The sequence below is a fragment of the Lacerta agilis genome, chromosome 13 (genome assembly GCF_009819535.1).
Source record: "Lacerta agilis isolate rLacAgi1 chromosome 13, rLacAgi1.pri, whole genome shotgun sequence".
Taxonomy (NCBI): Eukaryota; Metazoa; Chordata; class Lepidosauria; order Squamata; family Lacertidae; genus Lacerta; species Lacerta agilis.
Genome location: NC_046324.1, coordinates 4021585 through 4044264, shown reverse-complemented (window position 1 = coordinate 4044264; position 22680 = coordinate 4021585). Strand labels below are relative to the sequence as shown.

At 46.0% G+C, this 22680-nt stretch overlaps 2 protein-coding genes across 3 annotated transcripts in view; both read right to left on the bottom strand.

The window, feature by feature from the left end:
- Positions 1 to 657: 657 nt before the first annotated feature.
- LOC117056323 (talin-2-like) lies at positions 658 to 14452 on the bottom strand. Its single transcript, XM_033166534.1, has 9 exons — positions 14264 to 14452; positions 11396 to 11542; positions 10908 to 11009; positions 10600 to 10719; positions 8878 to 9024; positions 8220 to 8386; positions 2648 to 2831; positions 1173 to 1298; positions 658 to 831 (listed from the first exon to the last, which is right to left on the bottom strand). The coding sequence occupies exons 1-9, from the start codon at positions 14366 to 14368 to the stop codon at positions 658 to 660; spliced, it is 1272 nt and encodes a 423-aa protein (XP_033022425.1). The 5' UTR covers positions 14369 to 14452.
- Positions 14453 to 15403: 951 nt separating this feature from the next.
- The window catches only part of LOC117056322 (talin-2), a 154503-nt gene continuing 147226 nt past the window's right edge, over positions 15404 to 22680 (bottom strand). For both annotated transcript variants that reach the window (XM_033166532.1, XM_033166533.1), the window contains exons 35-39: positions 20884 to 21045; positions 19293 to 19433; positions 18470 to 18651; positions 17221 to 17353; positions 15404 to 15619 (exon numbers count right to left, since the gene is read on the bottom strand). In XM_033166532.1, the coding sequence (XP_033022423.1) occupies positions 15410 to 15619; positions 17221 to 17353; positions 18470 to 18651; positions 19293 to 19433; positions 20884 to 21045 (828 nt within the window). In that variant the 3' untranslated portion in view covers positions 15404 to 15409. The remainder of the gene's footprint in view (positions 15620 to 17220; positions 17354 to 18469; positions 18652 to 19292; positions 19434 to 20883; positions 21046 to 22680) is intronic.

Here is a 22680-nt window from a genome sequence, read left to right as displayed (position 1 = left end):
TTTCTTTAATGAAATGTTAATGCCTCCCTCCACCCTAACAACTTATATCAGGGATGGGAAATCTGTGGCACTCCAGATGCTGGTGGACTACAGCTCTCATAATCCCTGACCACTAACAATGCTGGCTAGAGTTGACTTGCTCACAGACTTCATTGAAAAATAAAATCACAGCCTCCGAAGCAGCCTTTGCTGAGTAGGTGCCTTTCCAATTGGAATTGAAAATGGCCATACAAACAAATTTAGTTACAATAAAACAGCAATTAAGTACAGGCAAAAACACGCAGACATAAACGATTTTACAGCATAACCCTATGCATGTCTGCTCAGAAGTTAAGTATCAATGAATTACATGAGACTACTTCCAATTACTGTTCTAGGATTGTAGTTTAAACATTTTAACACTGTGCTGAACAATGCTTTAATTTGCAGGTTGTTTTTATACTTAAAAATGGTTATTGATATGTTAATTTTGTAAATTGCCTGGAACTAAATCTGGTGGGGGGGGTGCACATATTTTATAATGTAGACATGCACAGCATTGCACTGCAAATTTCACAAAAGCTGAACTGCACTATATGAGGACAGAATAGGAGCTGGCCTGAAAAGTAGATATTGTAACCCCCAGTTTATTTATTTTTAATCCATTGGATTGGGGACCTAGAGTGGCTTGCTACTTCTAGAGATTTCGCAAGCATCGTTATACAAAGCCTTTACCGTGAGTTCTTGCTTGATGTACTCAATTGTAGCCTCAAGCGCTCTTGTCCCTCGCGTAGCTTCATCTTCTACGGCTTTCACAGTCTTCAGTAGTGATGTGACGTTTGTTACCATTACCTGGAAAGTCAGGAGAAGGAAACTGCTCAACTGCCAGCTCTCATCACAGAATACTCAAGCAGCCATCCTGCCTTTGTAACTTATCCCAGAAGTATCAAACTAAGCTTCAATAGACAAGTGGGGAAGACTCAAGAGAAGCAGGGGGCAGACCTCAGAACACTCCAAGCTACCTTTGGAAGGCACAGCCCATAGAATGATTCCTGCCACTCCCCAGAGGAGGAAGAGACGTAATTTCAGAGCGTTTGTCTACGACCTTTGAGAATTCTTGGAGAACAGAATTCTTACCGAGCTCAGATAGCCAGGTGAGGAACTTTCAAATGGGAAGCCGACACATTTCTTACCTTTGCTGCTCCCTTGAGCTGGTACATGGATGGGTCATCTGCAGGCTTGCTGGCGGCTCCTTTGGTTGCGCCTATGAGGTCAGACAAGGCCTTTGCCACATCCTTAATAGCATTGATCAGCACAACCTGGAAGGATGGGGAGAAAAGGACGTTGAGATACTGTGGCACTTTGCAAGCTTCAGAAGAGGTGCAATGTAAGTGGGGTGTACACCTCAAGATGCACACAAACGAATGTGGAAGTGGTACTTCTGTTGTTGTATTCACACAAGCTTCTCAAGCCTTGGCTTCTGTCTGAATTGCTGGTGACTTCATATTCACACTAGTTAAAAAATGGTTTCAGGCTCCTTAAGATGTTGCTTTCCTGCCCAACAAATGTTTTAATGCCAGATCCATTATGGCTGGAGGTACCAGTTGATCATCTGTATATGTAGGAATTGGGGTGGGTGTGTCCCAATATATGACAGTGGCTTTGAATTCATGGAAAGGGGTTCTACTCACACTAGGCCTCAGGTCTCTTCCCAGGCTATGTCTCCCACTGGCCCTAATCTGCACTTTCCTCGTGTACTTCTGATGGGCTGAAATTTGTCTATGAAGTACCATAAAGCCTCTTGCTTGCCTGGATTGATGATGGAAGTGTATACAGGTGAAACTCGGAAAATTAGAATATCGTGGAAAAGTCCATTTATGTAAGCAATTGTTTTCATTAGCTACTGGAGTTTAATATATGAGGTAGACTCATGACATGCAAAGTGAGATATGTCAAGCCTTTGTTTGTTATAATTGTGATGATTATGGCGTGCAGCTGATGAAAACCCCAAAGTTGAAAATGTTAATTTGGGGTTCTCATCAGCTGTACGCCATAACCATCACAGTTATAACAAATAAAGGCTTTACATATCTCGCATGGCATGTCATGAGTCTATCTCATATATTAGTTTCACCTTTTAAGTTGAATTACTGAAAGAAATGAACCTTTCCATGATATTCTAATTTTTCGAGTTTCACCTGTATGTGTGTCACCTCTGACATTTATGTGGCTGGGCTGATGTCTACATCTGTTGCTTCATCCACTTTTGCCTTTGCCCTGTCTGCTACTGGCATGTGGTCCCTCAAGAGGATACCTGGCCCTCAAAGGTTCCCTTGTCATAAGAAAAAAAAAGAAAAGGCCTGCTGGATCAGGCCAGTGGCCCATCTAGTCCAGCACCCTGTTCTCCCAGTGGCCAACGAGATGCCTGTGGGAAACCCACAAGCAGGATTCAAGCACAAGAGCCCTCTCTCCTCCTGCCGTTTCCAGAAACTGGTATTGAGAAGCATTACTGTCTCCAACTATGGAGAAAGAGCATGGGCATCATAGCTAGGAGCCATCAACAGCTCTCTCCTCCACTGTCCAGGTCCAAGGTAATATATAAATTTACCTTGGATCAAAAACAGAGTATCTCAGGAAGCTGAAAACTGCCAGTGCTGGACCCTCTCACCTGTGTTTCTGGGTCACCTGATCCCAGACTGGCTGCTCCCAGTTTCACAACCTCAGCCAGTTGAGTGATGGTGCTTGCGGATGACTGTGCTGCTTGAGCAAGCTTCTCCTGGCTTGAGGCAGCCCCAGATACCAACAGCTTTGTGTCTTCAACCAAAGCTTTTGCTGTCTTCAGAATATTTTCCCTGGAAAAAGACAAGAGGGAGGTGGGGTGGAAGAAAGAGAAGACTCAATTGGTACTCATCTGCACTGTTGCAGAGGACCTGCAAGAGCTTTTAAGATAACCCTCCCAAGGAAAAGGTTGCAAAGTTAAGTTTGAGCAGATGGATTTGCTTTTAGGCCATCTGAGCTTTGTACACAAGTTGCCAATGACTTCTCCTTTGGGAAGGGACCATTTAAGTGCATGGAATGTGGGAAAAGCTTTGGCTGGAAGGGAAACCTTGCCAAACCTGGAATGTGCTGTATGTATAAAGTGTCTAGAACAGGTGGAGAACCTTTGGCTCATCAGCTGCTGCTGAACTACAGCTCCCATCGTCCTCCCCGACCTTTTGGGCATGTGGGTGTTGACAGCAGCAGAGTCCCAACAACATCTGGAGGTGTGCTCCACCATTCTTATTTGTTGACTAAATAGTCTGGTATGAGACACTCTGACATGGACCAGGGAAAGATCTGTATTGCTTCACATCTGCACCATCCATTTAAAGCCCCCTTACACTACTTGGTTCCCCCTAAAGTTCCTGGGAACAGATCCTGGGAACCGTTGTTTCTTAGGGGTCTTGGTCTCCTCACGAATCTCAGCAATCTTACCAAACTACAGTTCCCAGGATTCTTTCTGGGAAGCCACAGCTATTAAAATGGCGTAAGAAGGCTTTAAATGGACAGTGTGGATGGTCATTCGATACATACCATATGTTTTTGTAAGTATGTAAGGAAACAAAACAATGGAGCCGGATGTTATATGAAAGGAACTGGGATCCAGGGGAAGTTTCTGCCATTTCTCCCTGTGGCCCATCTCATGCTGCTCTGGAGGGTTCTCCAACCCTCTGGAAAAGGTTTTCGAGGAGCAAAAGGGCTTGAGTTTGAAGGGGGGGGGTCAGCGAAGTGTGTGGCCTTTCGCACTGACTGGTGGGAGTGTTCCGTTACCTCAGAGGATGCTCCTGGCCAGCCAAGTCTTAGGATGAGATGTGATTGAAATGCCTACACCTTATGTCATAAAAGGTAAAGGTAAAGGTAAAGGTACTCCTGACCGTTAGGTCCTGTCGCAGACGACTCTGGGGTTGCGGTGCTCATCTCGCTTTACTGGCCGAGGGAACCGGCATTTGTCCACAGGCAGCTTCCGGGTCATGTGGCCAGCATGACTAAGCCGCTTCTGGTGAACCAGAGCAACGCACGGAAAAGCCATTTACCTTCCCGCCGGAGCGGTGCCTATTTATCTACTTGCACTTTGATGTGCTTTTGAACTGCTAGGTGGGCAGGAGCTGGGACCGAGCAATGGGAGCTCACCCCGTCGTGGGGATTCGAACCACCGACCTTCTGATCAGCAAGCCCTAGGCTCTATGGTTTAAACCACAGTGCCACCCGCATCTCTTTGCCACCCATGTCCCTTATGTCACTTTTTGTGCAAAAAATCCCTTGGGGAGGGGGTCATTTGCTCTGAAAGGCAGCATTAAAATATTTTAAAGAAAATATAAATGCTGCCCTAGTTTGCCAGATGGGTTACTGGTGTTTGACTTTTTTTTTTTAACTCCTTAGCCAATTGATCATTAGCCAATTGATTATGTTGTTTTACACATAAAATGATAAAGTCCCCCCTGCTGCAATATTCACTAGACTCTACTTTGTCCTTAGCATATTAACTTCATTCGTAGGCTGCCAATAACAAAAACTTTTCATATGCAACTGCGTCCATTACACCCAGTGGAAGGATGCATAGCAGCCCCCAAGATTTTGCTCACACACTTCAAAGCAGATATTTGCAGGAGCAAAGACTTCTTAAAATAAGCAAGGTGCTGAGATTCTCAGGAAGCTGAGACTTGTGTCTCTGACAAACTCATGGTTCACATAACTATAAACTGGTTCTTGAGTAAAATGCTATAACTTTCAAACAAAAGTTTCCAGGACCAATGTAGATTAGCTGGAAGGTGGGTGGTGAGTTCTGGCCTGCTTTCTGACATGGAAATGGGTGTAACTGATAACACAACATTAAAAACCACCAGGTCCCACCATTTCTCAGCTCATCGCTGTGAGTGTGCTGCCACCATCTGGTGAATGTGAGAAGTGGGAGAGATTTCATCTGAACTTTGAAGTTGCAGAGGCGGGCAGGAAACATTTTGACAGCAGTGAGAGCATGACCACCCATCACCGATTCCAAGAGAAGGAGCTGGCCATTTGCTGAGGTTCCATGGGTGCCTGAGCATGGCCAAAGTAGAAAACCCACCACCAAACATTGCTGGAAGACAGGCAGGGAGGCAGGACACTGCTGTGCAGGGCAAAACGGGGTCCTAGCAATGGACCAGATACTCCAACTAGCAGGACACATCTAAGTTCTGTGAACAAGAAGACACTGCCCCTGTTATGATATGAGCTCTGAACACCACTGCTTTATTGGTTTATTGAGTTGTGCAAATTGTGTGAGCAACTTTGCACATAGGGAGCCAAGGAACAAAATGTAGTGACTCCAGGGACATAAATACTGCTCTCCCCCAAATAGATACAGAACTGCCAAGAGAATCATTCTAAAAGCAGTTCTCTGGAATTATAATGCTCTGTAGGATGAGAATGAGAAGAAACTAACCAAACTATTTTCAGGGATTTCAGCATGACAAGAAGGGCTAGAGGCATGTTTCAAAAGTCAATACCAAGGTTTCTGACACTTTGAAAATGCTATTACTGTATATTCTGCACTGTGGGCCACACCCCCCCACATGAGAGCAACAGAACACTAGGCTCCATAAGACGCACCTAGTTTTTAGAGGAGGGAAAAAAAATACTGGGTATTCTGAATCAAACCTGTGGGTCCCCAGATGTTGTTGGACTACAACTCCCATCATCATCCCTCAACTCCCATCATCCCTGAGCTCTGGCCTTGCTAGCTAGGGGCGATAGGAGTTGTAGTTCAACAACATCTGGGGACCCACAGGTTGAGAAAGGCTGATATGGTATGTGAGGTGGGGCTTACCTGCCCCCCCATACTTTATTCAAGTTGGAAGAGGGAGGGAGGGAAGGAAGGAAGAGAGGGGGAAAGGCTGATACTGGTATGTGAGGTGGGGTTTACCTGGCCCCCCCAATATTTTGGTGCTCGTCGAAGGGCCAAAGGGCGCCCAGTTGTCAATGTGCCCCCCCCCCCGCAGACCTGAGAAGACTTCAGCCCCGCGTGCTTGGAGCGGGATTCCCCCGGGATTCCCTCTTCCTGGCAACTTCCGCCTTCCCTGAGGAGCGCATGAGGAGTGCGCAGGCCTTTCTGAGGGGACTTGGTCCTTTCCCCACTCAGAGTCTCCCCCCTCCCATGCTCCCCGCCCCGTCGAGGCGGAGAGAGCAGCTCAGGCTGCGCCCACCCCCCCATCCCGGCCTTGTGGGCTCCGGCACGGCGTGTCCGCCCCTCCAAGGAGCCGGGTGGTGGGAGCCGCGGAGTGTGCGCAGTGGCCTCGGAAGATGGCGGTGGGCAGGGCGGGACTGGGGCGGAGCCTGCTGGCTTTGATCGCCGCCACATCCCCTTTCTCCGCCCCAGGAAAAGCGAGGGGCAGGCGGGAGGAGGAGGAGGCTCCTTTCCAGGGCTGAGCCAGGCTCCTGCACTTGCCTTGCCTGCCTGCCTTCCGTGGGCTCCTCCTTTAAAGCAAGCAAAGCGAGGCGGGAGAAGGGACGGATGGCAACCCTGGCTCCGGTGGAGAGCCATCCCTCTGCTCCCGACTACAGTGGCAGCCGAGGGATCCCGCTGCCGTCCAGTGCCTTTGCTCCTTAAGACGCACAGACATTTCCCCTTACTTTTTAGGAGGGGAAAAGTGTGTCTTATGGTAATTAAAGTTCTCTTTACAGCAAAGGCACCAGCTGTTCAAGTAGTATAAAAACTCATAAAATATAAATATGGGGGGACAGGACCCTAACTTAGGCAAAAGGAGATTAAAACATCTTTCTCGCTTTACTGGTTAAATATACCTCTAGCTTCAGTTTTCTCTAGCCCATATTTATCCCGTCCAAAAAACAATGCTGCTGCTAGCCTGATCTTGTTTTGTGCCTGGAACAGAATCAGTTTATTATTCTGAAACGAATGGTTGGAACATGTTTTTCAAAAACAGCAACAAAGCTTTATTGAGTCTTTTTGCATTGAAAAGTACAATTTCAGAATGATCCATAAAGCTGAGGAAGTTTCAGAATCCCCCAAATGTCCTTCAGGGCTTTCTGGAGAAAGCTTTCATTAAAGTGGAATTATGCATTGAAGGGAAATAAATTTAGAGAATATTTTAGAACTGCCTTTCCTAATAGGTTTTTGAAGCCATTTGCTTATTGGGCTTCTTCCCAAAGTGGCTTTTTCATCCCAGAGACAATACAGCTTTGTATCTTTCAGAATCGCTATGGATTTATTATTATTTTTGGAGTAAAAGTAATGGAAAGCAATTTGAATACCAGAGGCACTTTTTCATCAAGGAACTGCTGTTTGGAGCTTGAAACAGACAATGGTTTATAAGAGTTCTGGGAGAGACTTCATTTCTCCTGGCAAATGCAGATGCTTCATCTGTCGTACTTTAGTTTTAGGTTAGACAGATTTGGAAGGCTTCTGAATAAAAACCTGTACAACTTATTTGATAAATGGGATAGGCCTAAAGACTATGGACAGAGCCATCCTTGAGCTACTGACCATGCTGGCTGGTGCAGATGGGAATTGGGTACCCAACTTCTCGAGAGTCAAAGGCTGGCCACCCTGATATGTACAAAAATCCATGGCAACATATTGGTCTACTCAGAACAAGGTTTGTTTGCACTTTCATACATGCATTTGTGGCAGGTTGCGGTGCCCCAGGGGCAGAGTACAAATTTGCTGTGGGGATGGGAGTGGGGCAGCTGAACTGAGAACTAATGCATGGAGAGGGTGACTGAGCTGAGAAGGTCGGCGGTTCGAATCCCCGCGATGGGGTGAGCTCCCGTTGCTTGGTCCCTGCTCCTGCCCACCTAGCAGTTTGAAAGCACGTCAAAGTGCAAGTAGATAAATAGGTACCACTCCGGCGGGAAGGTAAATGGCGTTTTCGTGCACTGCTCTGGTTCGCCAGAAGCAGCTTAGTCATGCTGGCCACATGACCTGGAAGCTGTACTCGCCAGTAATGCGAGATGAGTGCCGCAACCCCAGAGTCGGGCACGACTGGACCTAATGGTCAGGGGTCCCTTTACCTTTACCATTCACTGCATCTTTTCAGTCTAGATGGAAACCCTTTTGAACTCAATTTTTAATTTCACGTCAGAGCACCTTACTTCCTCCCTGAAAACTCTTCCAGGGTTCCTGCAGCCGATGGTTCAGTTTTGCCTCTGACAGCCCTGCCCCCTTTGGACATGCCCCTGATCTGAAATCCTGCGGCCACACTGACCTGTGGTCTGCAAATGATTCGTTGTTCTCAGCATTCAGCGTTCCAGCCGTGGCAAACATGATGGTGGTGTCCAGGTCAGCGATGATGCCTGAGACGGCGCTGGCAGCGGTGATGCACGCCTGGGTCCCTTTGTTGCCTGCCTGCAGGGCAGACAGAACTAAGGACACCTGTCAAGAGGAACAAGCAAAATCCTACTCAGAGCAGACCCAGTGGAATTAATGAACACAATTAACTTAGGTTCGTTCCCTTCACTTTCACTAGGACATAGCTGGACACAACCCATGATAACAATAAGTAAACAACACTACTTTGGTGTAACCCATCAGGATGTCATGATAGCAAGAGATTTCAACCTGCCCTTAATATTGAGGAGGTTCCCTTTTAGAAGTCTCTACGGATGCCTTCCAAGTATTTTAGGATGCCTCCAAAGCACCCACTATAAAAAGGGGGTCTTGATACCTGAGTGAGCAGGTAGTGGCACCAGCAGCAGAGGCAAAGTGAGATTACTGGGGTGCTTTGGTGTGGGCAGGCTGCCCCTGAACCCTGTTTCTGATCAAGGATTGCTACAACCCTGTCTTAGAAGAGGACATTCTTCTCAGTGACGCACTGGGGACCAGGAGGTATCTAAGCTTACAGCACTGAAGTTGAGGGCACCCACCTTCTCGCTGACCGCCCGAGCACACTCTATCAGCTCCCTCTTGGTGTAGCTATCTGTGGGACATATCTGTAGAGCACCAGCCTTCTGGACCAGGAAGATGCAGCTGTGGCCAAGTTCCTGAACCCGCGTTCTGATCTGGAAGCCTATCTGGATAGCCAAGTGGTTGGTGTGGAAAGGAACAGAGTGGAGGAAAAGGAAAAGAAAGTGTTGCAAGTGATTTGTAAAGAAGGTAAAGGCAGCAGCGTTTGGCAAACCTTGGCACACCACTTGGATGCTTTTCCCCATTATGGAACTGTTCCTGGACAGGATTATAAGATGCCCTTATGACAAACCTGATGAATATTATTTGAGGGACGGGGCCTTCTCAGTGTAACAGGGCCTTCTCACTGGCAGCACCCTTTTCATAGAATTCCCTCCCAGTGCAGATCCAATTGTCTCCCACTTTTAATTGCTTTAGGAGACAGTTGAACACTCAATTATTCTTCCAGGTGTTCAGTACCTAGCAGGAGTGGCCCCATCTCTTTAGCAGTTGCACAGTTCTACACTGAAGTTAATAATAATAATAATAATAATAATAATAATAATAATAATATTCTGCCAGGTGAGGAATGGCTACAAGAAGGTATAAGGATGCCATGATGAATTGATAGCAGTCAAAATCAAAGCTGCTGGTCTCTTACTTTCAATTGGTTAACTGCAAGTGCACCAAAAAGTGTGTCTTTCCACAGGTTTGAGAGACTCTAAAGGTTCCTGCTTGCACAATTGCTATTACTGCTACTTATACCCAGTACTTGAATTACAGGATGGGGGGGGCAGGTTCAGAGGGCGCCCACATCCTTTCCACTGACTCTTTCTAGCTACCACTTGTTAGTAGGACATGGGGTACTGCACTTTGATTAAAATTAACACAATTTGGTTTGCTTACAGGCCATACTACTTTTCCTACCCAGAAAGCCAGTGTGGTGCAGTGGTTAGAGCAGGCTTCCTCAACCTCGGCTCTCCAGATGTTTTTGGCCTACAACTCCCATGATCCCTAGCTAGCAGGACCAGTGGTCAGGGATGATGGGAATTGTAGTCTCAAAACATCTGGAGGGCCGAGGTTGAGGAAGCCTGGGTTGGAGTGTCTGATTAGGACCTGGGAGACTAGAGTTCAAATCCCTGCTTAGCCATAAATGTCACTGGGTGGCCTTGGGCAAGCCACCGCCTCTCAGCCTGCCTAACCTACCTCACAACGAACCTAAGTTAATGTGGGGATTAAATGAAGAGAACCATGTATGCCACCTTGAGCTCCTTGGAGAAAAAGGAGGCATGTACTGTATATGTGACAAAACAACAACAACAAATGAACAGATAATGAATAAATTCAAGCACTGCTTAAATTTATATTCTGCCTTTTTACTGGCCTGCTGAAGACAGCAGGCAAAACCCCAACTTTGCACAAATCAACGACACCAAATCAGGACCCCTGTGATGACAACAGAGATAATCAAGAGGCAGAGGATTTTTCTGCACAAGCAGCAAGGTTCCAATGTTGGGGTGTGTGTGTGTGTGTGTGTGTGTGTGTGTGTGTGTGTGCTAGTTTCTTTGGGGCAGCAATTTAAGAACAGTGAGCGTGGAGGGTGGTGGTGGAAGGAGCACTCTGGTGTTGCCTGGGACCTCCCCCCAAAGTTGGTCCCATCACTGCATGCTTATTAAACCCAAACAAGACCAAGGGCTCAAGACCTCCTCCGGTTCTGCTGTAGCGGCTGCCATCCGTCCCTGGAACGCCAAGTGACCGTAGTCTGTGGTCATTTGCGAAGCGAGTCCTCCCAGCTCCTCTGGATTAGTAACCGCCTTCGTCATCTGAAGGAATGTGAAGAAAGAAGAGGTGAACATGCCTCACTTGCGCTACATTGTGAGAAACAGGATACTGCACTAGATTATCCTTTGGTCTGATCCAGTAGCTGGATCTTCTTGGGTTCCCAAAGGCTTCCGCTGGCCATCACTTAAGGTGCACCTCAATGCGTTTTGCTGGCATCAACAGATCTTACCATTTCTTGGGCTGTCACTGCAATGGCTTTGGAGTATTTGACTACGGTGGTCTGATAGTCAACATAAGTTCCATTGGGTTCTGGTGGTGTGCCCTCGTCCAGCTGTGATGGGGGTTGAAGAGGAAGAAGAAAGGTGATCAAAATGGCAGGAAATCTAGACCTTGTTCCCATAAGTGGGAAAGGTGTACTGTAACAGAAAACCCACACTGACTGGCCTAAATGACGCAAAATAGGAATGGTATCATTAGTGCCTGGGACTGAGGGGTGGGAGTCTGCATGTGTCTCCCCTCTCCCCCCAAGTCCTTGAATCACAGACACCTCAATCTGTTATAAGGCTACCAAGGAAGGCAATTATAGATATAATCAACAACAAGTTTTTGATAGCTGCAACCTCAATTTGAGTCTTCCTGGGTGCTTTGGGATAATCACATATTCCAGGGGCCTTGGGAAACAGCAATGAGAAGGGATCCCAAGTGACTCTTACAGACCTTGCTCATGGCTTCAGCTATGGAGTCCACCATGTTGCCCACCATCCCTACTTCGCTGGCAGCTTCATTCAAGGTAACCATGATATCATCCACTGCTTCCTTCATCAGCTGGGCAGCTTCTGTGATGGCATCGTGAGTGTGTGAAGCCTGAAATAAGTTGATGGAGAAAACAGGAAATATTGCATCTCCCTCTTTCTTTGACACAACTGAAACACATCCCAGTGTCCCTTCTGTTGAAAAACACAACTTTTGTGTGATGGCTGGCATGGAGACTTTTTTTAAAAAAATCTATATATATCTATGTCACTTTCCTACCTGAAAAAAGGTTTTCCACGTGGGAACATAGAAAATAGGAGTTGACACCCACAGCCTTGTCTGCTCTGTCCACCTTCACGGCATACATTTAAAGTACAATACCACTTTAATCAGTCATGGCTTCCCCCAAAGAATTATGGGAGCTGCAGTCTGTTAAGGGTGCCAAGAGTTGTTAGGAGGAGGCTCCTATTCCCCTCACAGAGATACAACCCCCAGAGTTTCCTGCGAAGAGGGACTGACACTTAAACCACTCTGGGAACTGTAGTTCTGTGAGGGGGAATAGGGGGTCATTGAAGTACTCTCAGCAGCCTCAACAAGCTACACCTTCCTGAATTCTTTGAGGGGTAAGCCATGGCTGTTTAAAGTGGTATCACCATGCTTTAAATGTATGGTGTGAATGTGGCCTCTGTGCCCCTTGCCTCTTGAGGAGGCCAGCTCAGTAGTGGGGCTGGTGCTGAATGACAGAAGGGATGTGAGCCTTGGTGTGTTAAAGCGAAAGGAGCTTAATTTTAAAAGTAAAAAGCAATTCTTTAAAAAAAGGTTCCATTCTCCTTCCAGTCTCCACTCCCCTGATTTGAGACTTCAAAACTAGACACATTTAGTTTTTTTCTTAAGGCAATTACAGTGTTTGCTTCATGAGCTCATTGCGGGAGACGATTGTCAGACAGGGGTGATTACCGAAGGCTGGATTTTTTAATTACACACGTTTGTCTAAGAGCCATTAAAGAATATCTCCTGAGTCTCTCATCATCCATCACCATTCATGCTTGATTGCTCACAAGGACTGTATTTTTTAGACCCCCAGACATGCAAATAATCTCTCCTTCTCTGAAAGCATCTTCTGACAAAGTAAAAATATTTGAGGGAAACATGAATGGCTGGTCTACACAGGCAGGAGAATGAGTTGGTAAAAGTGCTGAAATCCCTGACTGCTCCCCTGAAAACAGAAAACTAGCTCAGTAAGACAAAGGGCTAGCCTGGAACCTGTCTCCCTGACATGCTAGCTTTCCATTTCTGTGAGTTTGTTATATAGGCTAGCTTTCAAAAATGGGATCCCCTCCTCTCTGCCATTCTCATGGTCTGGAATGGCACAGTTCACTCTACCTCCTCAAGAGACTTCATGCTTAGATGCAAACTACAGAACTTATCCTTTAAGAAAAACAACAGCACACTAAACCACAATGCCAATGGGCCTGCACGTTTCAGTGGCTTAATCAGTGTGATTAACAGGACATTTTTGTGTAAGTAAAATCTTCCCACCCATTAAAATCAACAGGAAGGGCCATAGCGCAGTAGCAGCGCCTTTGCAATGTTGAAGCTTCTGGCTCTCGTGACTGCAGAAGGTCCCAGATTCAGTTCCTGGCAAAGTCTCCAACTAAGACGCAAAGGAATAGACTCTTCTCTGCCAGACACTTTGGGAAGCTGTTTACTATCAGAGGGGACAATACTGAGGTAGATGGACAAATACTTCATAAAGGTGGCTTCCTATGTTGCTATTGTGACAATTTTAAAAACACTGTGGTTCCAACCTTAGTTCTCTTTTTCCAGCATCAGCAGGGAGAGATGGCAGAACTTTTGAGGGGAGTTGAACAGGAAGATGCTTATGGGGCAAGAAGTTCAAAATTAAATCACTGGAAAAGCTGAAACCAGTCTATTTTTGTCTCATAGACATTTATGTAGGAATTCAGAGGGCAGGATTAACTGTTATGCTGAACATGCCATAGCATAATAGCCCAGGAAACTGGTAGCCCTCCTAGGCAATAATTATTGAGTGACTTGCGGAAAGGAAAGGAGGGCAATCCTGAGCTGTCTGGTGGTTCCTTCTGAATCTTCCTCTGATGCTGGAATGTGGCGGCTCTGCCACTGATCCCGTGACATGGCCTCAGCCAAACAGGAACAGTCTAATGGCTTGAAATATGGTGCAACAGTCTTATCCATATTGCCTAGTTCAGGCAAAACTCTTCTCTGCTTATCCTCACAAGTTTCTCTTTTTTTAAACAAACGTATGCAAGCTTAAAACCCTTAAAATCCACCATCCAAATCTGATAAAATGATGACACTTTGGACTGGAGAGACCCCAGTTAAAATTCTGCTGCAAAGCTGACTGTTCACTTACTCAATTGGATTTGGGAAACTTGTATGACCATCAGTTGCTGTGATCCATCAAATCAGATCACCACCACCACATAATTTACTGGTGCCAAACTAGTCTACAGGAGTAGTCAATGTGCTTCCCTTCAAATATAATTAGATACGGAGCATAATAAGCTGCCTTATACAGAGTCCATCTAGCTCAGCAATGGCTATAATGACTGGGAGTGGCTCTCTAAGTCTTTCACAGACCTACTGGAGGTAGCAGGGATTCAACCTGGGACCATCTACATGTAAATTTGTGCTCCATCACTGAGCTATGGCCCTTCCTCTTCTATCATATGCCTGAGAGAAAAAGAGAATACTTTTGTGGCTTGATGAACAAGGGAACATGTAGGACCCTCTCTTAGGACGCCACCTCTAAATATCCACATTCAATTAGTCATCCTGAGGGCCCCATACCTTGGGGTTTCCTCCTCCTTCTTTGGCTGCGTAGAGCATCTGCAGGGCAGATTCCGCCAGAGTCTTGGTCTGGTCCAATAAGGTCATCTGTTGCTGGTGGCTCATCAACTTGGATACCACACCGACAGCTGCAAGAACCAGCGGTTCAAAGTAGCTGGCTACCTGTGTCACCTAAGGGAGGAAAGGAAAGAAGGCAACGGAATCCATTCAACGTGGCTGTGCAAAGACCTCATTTGTTTCATCATGCATTCATTAAAAAAAAACCCCACCATGCATCTGTTTACCATTTGTCATCCATTTAAATGTAATTCATCTTGTTTTTCCACATTCATATATTTCATTTGCTTATTCAAGCATTTCTGTGCTGCCCAATGAGCCATGTCCTCAGGGTGGTTAGAGTGCTGCTGTTTATGATTTGGGCAGCTGCCATTTTGTTTTCCCAGAAGGCCTCAGACATTATGTACTTCAAGAGCACCAACAAGCTGCACTAACAAGCACAAAACAACCCCTCCGCAGTGCCACAAATCCAACTTAATGGTGTAACATTGGAAAGTGTCAATCGCTTTTCCTACCTGGGCAGTTATCTTTCCACTAGGGCCAAGATTGATGCCAAAATCCAGCACCCCCTGAGCTCTGCGAGTGCAGCTTTCTCCCAATTGAAGTGCAGAGTGTTTGAGGACCGGGGCATTCGCAGGGAAACCAAAATGCTTGTTTACAAAGCTATTGTACTGTCAACTTTACTGTATGCTTATGAAACATGGATCACTTATAAATGCCATCTCCAACTCCTTGAAAGATTCCATCAAAGGTGTCTCTGGAAATTTGTACACATCACTTGAGAAGACAGGCGAATTAATGTCAGTGTAGCCTATAAGCACTAGTCTACTTGGAGATAGATACCATCTGTGTATCATTTTCATATAATGACATTTTCCCCACCTTTGGCTTTGGCACAGGATCATAAAATAATAAAAATACAGAAGCAAATGACCAAATAATGAATAGAATTAATTGCTCTAAAATACTTGGGCTAAACCAAGTAGTGTTCTGCAGTCAGCAGAACTTCAAAATGGCTGCCTGGTTAATGTGGCACACAGGCCCTCTGCTGCCCTCAGTTGATCCCAAAGCTGCCTCCCCAAGTCCTCCTCAGTGGATCCCACATGGCCGCCTCCCCAAGTCAGCGTTCTTTTCACGAATCTGCCTCAGACCAATAACACCACTTTCCCCCAGAGTGGCCATTTTGTGGCCTCCTACCTTGTGGCCCAGCTGAGCGGCTTCGCCTCGAGCGGCTGTAGCAATGGGGTCAATCAGATGCCCAATTTCCTGGACGACTGATGTCAGCTGCTCCTGCAAGGCCTGAGAAACAAACAAAATGGACATGTCAGACCACAGACAGAAACGTAATAAATGCAGAGGTGCTTGGTGACATGAAAGACATACAGAGGCACTATTTTGAAAAGCACATTTGTTCTCTCTGTGGGGTGAGGGGGGACTGTAATATATATATATATATATAGAGAGAGAGAGAGAGAGAGAGAGAGATTGAGATGTGGGATGTGGTAGACTGTCCTTCCCTGGTGGTTTTTAAACAAAGGTTGGATGGCCATCTGTCAAGGATTCTTTAGCTGTGATTCTTGAGTTGCAGGGGGTTGGACTAGATGACCACTGGAGCTCCCTACTAGACTTCAATTATCTGATGTATTACCATGATTTTGATTTTGTGAAGCTGAATAAAAACAGGAAAACAGAAAAAAATGTATTCATTTTGCCATTTCTGTCCCTCCTTATGATCGGCTCCCATATGCCAGGACAAATTCTTTGCCCACCCAGTCCAGCGTTATCTTCCTTGGGGGTGAGGAACCTATGGCCCTCTAGATGTTGCTGAATCTAAGGAAAGTATGTTGGATCAGGCCCAAAGTGGCCCATTTAGTTCAGCATCCTGTTTTCACAGGGGCCAACCAGATGCCTGTGGGAAAGCAGCGAGCAGGACCTGAGCCCAAGCGTCAGTCTCCCCTCCGGGGGTTTCCAGCAACTGGTATTCAGAAGCATTAATGCCCCCATCTGTGGAGGCAGAGCACCGTCATTATAGCTAGGAGCAACTGATAGCCTTCCCTTCCATGAATTTCTCCAGTCCTCTTCAAAGCCATCCCAGTTGCTGGCCATTATTGCCTCCTGAGGAAGTGAGTTCCATAGTTTAACTATATGCTGCATTGGCCACACTTTCTGGGGTTGATGGGAGTTGCAACATTTGGGGGGCCAAAGGCCAGCCTCCGATCCACTCTGATGGTTAGCAGACTTCAGGGAGTCAGGCAGAGATGACTTGCCCCCCCCCTCCCGCCATGACCTGCTGCAATCTGATCTTTTTTCAGCTGAAGATCCCAAGTTTGAACCTGAGGCCTTCTGAATTACAGCAAATGCAGATGGCCAGATTTTTTTAAACACAAAACTTAACTTCATGTTAAGCTCTCTCTGTAAAAACAAGAGAAATAAGTTTTCCCTCCGAGTAGGATTCTAGTTTCCTGCTTAAAAAATGGAAGAGGGAATGAAGCTGAGCTGCTTATGGTTGTTTGAAGATGCTTCTTTTCTCCCCTGGGCATTAAAATAAAAAGTAAACTTAAGAGCCTCACCCTGAAGAATTTCAACCTGTCATTTTGCAAACAACCTATGTCAGTTTACCACCTGTGTTGCTGGACCAGGTTCGCTCACCTGGAAGAGAGTTAGCAAGAGGAATGCAATGCATCATGGGAAAATCTTCTAGTCAGTTTATAGCAGTTTATAGTGTGTTTCCTGTTCAGTTTGCCCTCACCCTGCACTGCCAACTACATTAATTTGATTCAGAGCGCTCTCTCTCTCCCGCTCTCTCTCTCCTTCCCCCCTCCCCTCGCACACACAGACACACTCCTGGCTGAGAAGGAGGCCCAGCTTTTCCTTCATTGGTAATGCACAGCTTTGCTTACCTCAACAGAAATGTCATCCCTCGTGGCCAAGTTCTGACTGACAGCTGCAAGTGAGGCCTGCTCAATGTCCCTGATGCATCTATTGATCCCATCTATGGAGTAGTCACATTCCCGCTGGCCTGGGGCTTTGTCTCTGGAGAATGTATGGCGGATTGTTATGTCAAGGGTGAAGTTGCGGGGGGGGGGGAGAGAATATAACCATAATTAACAAGTGGGAACGGCAACAAAATATTAAAGAACACAGGATTCCAGCCCCCCCCCCTGATTTTCCATCTCTCTTCCCACCCCCTATCTTCGCCCCACCCCATCAGTCTGCATTCTGTGGCTACTGAGCATGCTCCATACGCATCCAATAACTCCCCCTCACAGATTCTTTTGCACTTCTTCAATCTTTAGGATATTCCCTAGCCGGCTGATACCTCTTTCCTGAACATGGGTGGCGCCATTTTGCCTAAACAGGGAACGGCACTCCCACCTCAAACGCTGGAAATAAAGGTACTGATAATCATTCACTTTTACCTCCCTCTTCTACTAATGAGCACCCAGAGCACTGAACGGTGTACATGGGAACAATAATCATAAGGTATAATACAAAGAAGCAACTAAAACAAACACAACATAAAACATATATCATACATTAACAGAGTACAGTACATATCACACAGGAAAAAGACCTGAAAAGAGGGCGGGGGGGGGGAGAGAGAAACATACCTCAAAGAGGGGCCTGATTGAGAGAGTATTCTAGAGGTCTTGACCCCTGAAGGCAGCCTGTAGTTACTGCAAAACTGGAAGTTCGGGAGCTGAGTGCAATGCTCCAGGACTCTCTCTCTGACCCCAGACACACTTCCCACCATCCCTCATCCATGCACCTCTCAAGGGCTTTTGCCTGGCTGGGCTGTATACTTGGAACTGTGTTACTGCCTCTTGCTTGCCTGAACAGAGGGCTCTGCATGTGCAGAAACCCCTGACTTTTGCAGTGTTCGAATGTAGCCCAAAAGGCAAATGTCACCTCCGCTTTTGCCTCTGGACCTGCTGCCCTCCGCTGAGACGTTGCCTCTGGAAGGTTGTCCAGGAGGGAAAGCAGGCCCTGGGCTGAGAAAGGTTCCCCATACTTGTTTTTACATATTCCAGCTTGCTGAAATATAGAGCATGAGCAGGGTGTGTGTTCCTGCAGAATGGGGGAACATGGGATGGAGGAAGGGGCAGAGGTATCCACACTGCAAGTGCCTATAAAAACAAAAGGACTCACCTGATGGACGTGATGAGGCTCTTAATGGACTCGGACACGGTGTGTGAGTGCCCAGCGAGAATGGACCACGTGGGAGGGTCTTTGGGGTTGATTGCCAGTGAGCGAGCAGTTTTGATTAAAGAGGACGAGCTCTCTAGCATAGTCCGGGCGGAAGTCAGGATTGGTTCCTGTGCCCGAGAACCCTGCAAAGAGGGAAGCAACTGGTTTTTAGTTCCACAGTAAGAACCCCAGACTAAACCACCATGGTTTGTTGGATTAGAAATGGCATGTGAACTCATTTGCTGCTGCTGCTTCTCTTCCTACCTTTTCTAGCATGCCTCAATTCAGTTCTTAAGGTTTGAAACCAAGAGACTATGGTTTGAGTAATCCCTGCAAACCTAGGATCAGATCATAGCTTGTTGACCTGTTTTGTCCAGACTTTGCCAACGTAGTGTCCTCCAGGGGTTTCGCACTCCCACCAGCCTCAGCATCCGACAATTGTACTGGCTGAGGCTGATCCTCACCTGATCCAAATTGCATGTGGAAGAACCCCTGGAGTGGGCTATAGTTTTACTTACAAGAGTTTCACAGGAAAGGGGAGGGAGGGAGTTAAACAAAACCAATGTGAGGTTACCATGTAGCCGACATGGCAATTGCGACATAGATCATGTAAGCAGCTTGCTTCTCTAAAGCACAGAAAAGGTGAGCTAAATTGTTGTAAACAAGCTTTTCCAAGATGCTTTGTAATGTCCCCAAAGACCAGAAAACTGGAGATCAGATTGCAGTAAGCTAAAGACAGGCTCCGCATCATTATGAAGTTAATTTAATACAGCACTTCTCTTACCTCAGCACTGATCTGGGCCGGGATGCTGACAAACTCAGGGTTTGATGCAAAGGCTGTTAGGTTTTCCACAGCTTCAATCAATGGAGCAGTTGCAATCCGGCACTTATTCCGATTATCCTCTGAGAAGTCACCATCCAAGGCCTAGTGAAGAAAAATAAAAATGGGTTCGAGAAGTTATTGTGTACACAAAACATTGAAAGATGCTGCCAGGACCCCCCACCCACTAAGTGCTGTGGTGTACTGGAGAGAAGGCGTCAGATTTAGATGTGGGAAGGCTGGGCTTGAATCTTCCACTCGTCTGTGAAGTTCACTGGATGACACATCCCAGCCTAACTCCATCTGACAATATGTTAAAATAGAATAACCCAGATCTTCCCATTCAGTCAGCTTGACCCCAGATTTGTGTATGATGCTTACAGGGGCCTGTCAGGTTCCCAGCTCATCACCAGAACCATTCATGAGTTCTCTGTCTATGTTTTCCCAGGAAAATATCCTGCAGGTTTTTGGCTGCTCCTGAATTCTGTGACACCCATGCAAAGCAGAGATCATGTCAGCTCCTCATAGAGGCAAGTCCTGCACCTTCATGAAACAGCTTTTGGTGAATGCCGAAGATACATCTCTTTACCCTGGCCTTTGACAGCTGAAATGTGTGTTTTAAGGACCCACGCTATTCTTGTGAATGCGATATGTTTTAACAGTTTTTAATTCTGGATTTTAAATTGCTGTCACCAGCCCTAAAACCTGCTGGTAATGGGAGGCGGGTAATAAATTTAATATTACAAATACAAATAACATACAGATGAGTGTGAACAGGGATCTGTTGAGATCCAAGAGACTCTCTAGAAGTATGGCTGGCTCTTTACTTATCTTCACTTTTTAAAAGCCACATAAATAACTCATTTTCATATTTTCAATCAGACAACAATCAGCTACTTTGCTACAAATTGCAGAAGGGATTGAGAAAGATATATTCTAATAACATTACACTTGAGATGCATATTTTCAGGACTCACCTTATTTTTATAATTTTACGTTTTTGTAAGTTTAAGTTTTTAATATTGTGTTATTAATGATGTTTTTAAATTGCTGAAACCTGTCCTGGTACCTTGGGTTAAGGGTGGGTTAATAATAATAATAATAATAATAATAATAATAATAATAATAATAATTTGCTCTCTCAAATAAATGTTGGGAAATAAAACTTTTGAACAGTTTTCTCCTTGCTCATTTTTGAAACCCGCACTTTCCCAAGAGCAAGGTCTTCTTTCTCCTGTAATGAAGACGGGAGGAACCTCCAGATGAAAAAACAGAATTAAAATGTAATTCCCTAATCACAAATACATTAGGTTAATTGCATTCTAGCAGTACAGCTGTTCTCAAGCATTCCAGGAATGAGGTGGATAATGGCTCCCTAAGAGATTCAAAATGGCAGTTCCTATGTAGGTTGCAAACCCCGTTTTCCCACAGAAGGAGAAACGACTTCCTGTAAATGACTTCCTTTTTTTTAAAAAAGGACCCAGAGATGAACAGTATTTAAGCCTTTGTTTGACTGAGGCTGTCTTGACAGTACAGCGGCAGGAGACTCTCATACCTTGATAGTTTTAACCAGGTTGGCAGTGCTGTTTGCCACTTCCTTTGCAGACTGGACAAAGTGCCTCTTTGCAACGGGGTTGGCTGTCTTGGACGAAGCAATGCGGCATGCGTTACACAGTGCAGAAGTGTGCTTTGCCACAATGGTAGCTGCTGATAAGACCTGCAAAACAAAAGACGCACACATGGCTGAGGGGGCAGAAACAGAACCACAGACAGGACCAGCTCTACCATGAGGCAGAGTGAGGCAGAGTGAGGCAGTCAATTCAGGCGGCAGTTGTGGAGGGGTGGGGAGTGGATAGAGCTGCGTATGCCATGAGGCCTGCCCCTCAGGTGTACAGAGGAGGATGCTGTTCCACTGCCAGTGTCAGAATAGGATTCAACAGTTTGGTGAGCTTTTGCAGGCTCCATCTTGTCCCTTTGCCTCAGGAAGCCAAATGTCTTGGGCTGGCCCTGACGTAGCTCAGTGATGGAATGGCTGCTCTGCTAATTCTCCATCTGTGTTCTGAAGCACCGGTGAGTTAGGAAGAAAGGAACTTGAGCTCTTTTGGACACTGTATTTTGGCCCAACGATGCGGCATAGACAGTAGACACGTTTTAAAGAGCCATTTGGTTATTTAAATGTTTGGCAAGATCCTTAGCCATGGACTGTTTCAGAGCAAACAAAATACAGGTAGGGCTGGTCCAGGTCTCATTGCTGATTACCTGGACGCTGAGAGATCTAGGGAGATACCAGCAAGCTTTTTCTCTCCTTGTAGCTGTGGGTGGCGCTGTGGGTTAAACCACAGAGCCTAGGGCTTGCTGATCAGAAGGTCAGCGGTTCGAATCCCTGCGATGGGGTGAGCTCCCGTTGCTCGGTCCCAGCTCATGCCAACCTAGCAGTTTGAAAGCACGCCAAAGTGCAAGTAGATAAATAGGTACCACTCCGGCAGGAAGGTAAACGGCGTTTCCATGTGCTGCTCTGGTTCGCCAGAAGCGGCTTAGTCATGCTGGCCACATGACCCGGAAGCTGTACGCGGCTCCCTCGGCCAGTAAAGCAAGATAAGCGCCACAACCCCAGAGTCTTCCGCGACCTGACCTAATGGTCAGGGGTCCCTTTACCTTTAGTTCAGTCCTATCCATGTCTACTCAGATGTAAGTCCCATTCAGTTTAATGGGGCTCACTCCCAGGTAAGTTGGTAGAGAATTGCTGCTTTGATTACAGATCAAAATAAGATAAAGAGAAGACACGAATGGCCACGGACATGTTGACAAGAGTTTGAAAAATGTTGGTTGTTCACATGCTTTATATATTTCTGTTAATGGCTGAAGGAAATGCATCTTTATATTTTGGAAATTTACAAAAAAAGAGGAAAACATATTCATTCACCTGTAAAATACAAACACAACATTCCCAAATGGAATTCAGTCCAAACACATTTTAAACCTCTGAACAGGTATTCACAAATCCTTATTCTTGCCTCCCTGCCCCCCAAATAAGTGAAATAGATACTTGGGAGAGGGAAAAATTTCCTCTGATAAATAAACTAGTGATTTTCTCCATAGGAAATAGTTGTTAATTTTTCTCTGTTATGTAACAGAGTCAGGAGCAACTGCTTGCTTCCATACTTTGGCAGTAGCAATAGAATTTTTTGTGCTGCAAGCTTAGTAAGAAACAGACCATAGCTGAGAGGGCAGAGCTCATGCCTTGCATATAGAAGTTCCCAAGTTCACACCCAATTAAAATATGAAGTATACCCCTATTTTCAGGCCACGTGGAACCCAAGACTGCTATTTCTACCTCTTATAGGCTGTGGAG